Below are 2,470 nucleotides of genomic sequence, written 5' to 3'. Positions count from 1 at the left end.
CAAAAACAGCTGTTCGAACCACCACAGGTGCTCCAATTACAACTACAGCTGCTCCAACTACAATGACAGAAGCTCCAATCATAACCACTGTTTCTCCAGCCACCACAACAGTTGCTCCAACCACAACTACAGCAGCTCCATCCACAGCTTCTCAATCAAACACAACAGTTTCGTCTCCCACCACAGCTCCTAAACCAACCTTGATGCCATCTACTCCAAACCAAACCACAGCCTTTCAACCAGTCCCGGCTACTAACACAACTACAACTACTACAACTGAATCTCCTGCTGCAGTTTATTATGTTGGAGTGGTTGTTTTCATACCATTTAATGAAGATCTCAAAAATGAAACAAGCCAACAATTTATGGACCTTGCAAAAAGGATCACAGCAGTAGTAAGTGCATTAGTAAAATGTATCGTTTTGGTCATATTATCAGACATTCAATTGAAATATTAAAATATTCAGTTATACAACATTCTTATTGTACTTAATTTTTTGTCCTACAGTATGACATGCTCTACAGGAAAGCTTTCGGAGCCCGCTTCATCCGTAGTTATGTCATTGCATTTAGGTAAGATTAACTATTCATTTATTTATTTAAAAAAATGATTAAATGTTTTCCTAAACTTGTTTTTTATGATTATTTTGTAGAGTTTCTTTAGCATCCCGAATTCGAATGAATGTCACAGAAGCAGAAGTTGGGGTGGAGTTTAACAAAACCACTCCACTGGTGGAACTCCCAAAGAACGAAGTAGTACAAAAAACGTTAGCAGATGCTATAGATACAGCCAATAACAACACTATCATGGATGTCCCATTTTCACCTGGCTCTGTCGAAGTAATACGTAAGTAAAAAGTGGTCTAACACAACACAGAAACAGAGCAATGTAAGTTTTTATTTAAGCAGCATTGTCTTTTTTTCTTTTCTTTTTCTGGCAGGCTCACCTTTGCCAACCACATTACCCACCACAAATTCTACAGTCACTACCATGGCTCCAAACTCAACTACAACTACTACAGCTAAACCAACAACCAAAACCACAACTACAACTACTACAGCTAAACCAACAACCAAAATAACTCCAACTGTGGAGGCAATAATCACAAGGAAACTGACTTTCAGGTCTCGTGGCGAGACTTTCACCACTGATTTGCTGAACCCATCATCTGCCGCATTTAAAAGTCGAGCTGCACTTATAAAGTCATATGTAAGTCTTATTTCAGCTTATAGTAAAATATCTGGAAAAGAGCTTTAACAAACAACACTTTCAAGTTGACGTATGTTGTGAGACTGAACCATAAAGCTGTACAAGCATGTCTACATTATTTTGTATCGAGAAAATTAAAATTGAATGAAATAAACTATTTTCTATACCCTGTGGGGGCAAAACCACAGGGGGGGGGCAAATTAGGGTTGTTAGAAAAAAAATCTAGACCTTCCCCTGTACAGTGTAAATTTATTCCCTGATTTAGAATTGGAATATAGAATATGTATTTGATATAATTTCAGGATTTGGATGAATGATATATGTATAAAAATTACAACTTTAATTTACAGAACAATATTTTTCTTTGTCTTCCTGCAGCTTGAACCTCTCTTCCAGCGAGAGTTTTCTACGTTACGCGACTTCATTGTAACTTCATTCAGGTATGATCTGCAGGCGATTTTAAACATTGTTAAATATAAATGTGGACAAATTAACTGATATTTTGTTTCATTTTTAGCAACGGATCCATTATCAACAACATGAACCTTAAATTCTCAGCAGCGTTTGCACCTAGCAACATTCAAATTGCAGAGGTTTTGCTGAAAGCAGCTTTGAATGTCACAACTTTCAACATCGACACTGGTTCTATTCTTGTGGATGACACAGGTAAGCTAAATTACATTCAAATAAAAATAAGTTAGCATTGCAATGATACAAAATCTGCAATATAGCAGAGAAGTTTCTTTTCAAATAAGGTCATGTGTTTGTTTTCCTCACTTGCAGCGGTATCGAGTGGAGTAAGCCACAACATCAGCCTCATCACTGCACTCAGCTTGGTCCTGTTGTCATGGCTTCTTTCAAACCAGCAATAATGACTCTGCTGGTTTCCAGAGGAAGATGTACTGGAAAATGTCAATTTTTACTGGTGTGAAGAAGGACATTCTAAAAATTCACTCATGACACTTTAAAACTTTAAAAGCATTTATTGAAACTTGATACTGTGTAACAGTGATTGTGTTTATTTGAATTGTCAGGCCATTCTAGTTTGTTCGTATCAGTTCTTTCTTATTTATTTATGTAAACTTAATTATTATGGTAAAGTAATATAATTTATGATCTTTGAAAGGTAACATGAAGGTAATTAAGGATTATTTAGGTCAGAGACTGTTTAGGTAATCCTTAAGATTTCTCTCTCAATGAATATTGTAAGGCTGTCTGATCAATGTCCTGTATGATTGTCTATTTTCTTTTTCTTTTAGT

At 36.0% G+C, this 2,470-nt stretch overlaps 1 protein-coding gene across 1 annotated transcript in view; it reads left to right on the top strand.

Annotated features, from left to right (window-relative positions):
- The window catches only part of LOC106940558 (uncharacterized protein PB18E9.04c-like), a 13,391-nt gene extending 11,185 nt beyond the window's left edge, over positions 1-2,206 (top strand). Inside the window, exons 3-9 of the mRNA XM_015023334.1 lie at positions 224-395; positions 509-573; positions 654-847; positions 942-1,210; positions 1,589-1,650; positions 1,728-1,876; positions 1,994-2,206. Of these exons, the coding sequence (XP_014878820.1) occupies positions 224-395; positions 509-573; positions 654-847; positions 942-1,210; positions 1,589-1,650; positions 1,728-1,876; positions 1,994-2,082 (1,000 nt within the window). The 3' untranslated portion in view covers positions 2,083-2,206. The remainder of the gene's footprint in view (positions 1-223; positions 396-508; positions 574-653; positions 848-941; positions 1,211-1,588; positions 1,651-1,727; positions 1,877-1,993) is intronic.
- The last annotated feature ends 264 nt before the right edge of the window (positions 2,207-2,470 follow it).

The sequence above is a fragment of the Poecilia latipinna genome, unplaced genomic scaffold, assembly GCF_001443285.1.
Source record: "Poecilia latipinna isolate Pla-1442-1.1 unplaced genomic scaffold, P_latipinna-1.0 Scaffold3279, whole genome shotgun sequence".
NCBI lineage: Eukaryota > Metazoa > Chordata > Actinopteri > Cyprinodontiformes > Poeciliidae > Poecilia > Poecilia latipinna.
This window is presented reverse-complemented; position numbering and strand designations above follow the sequence as displayed.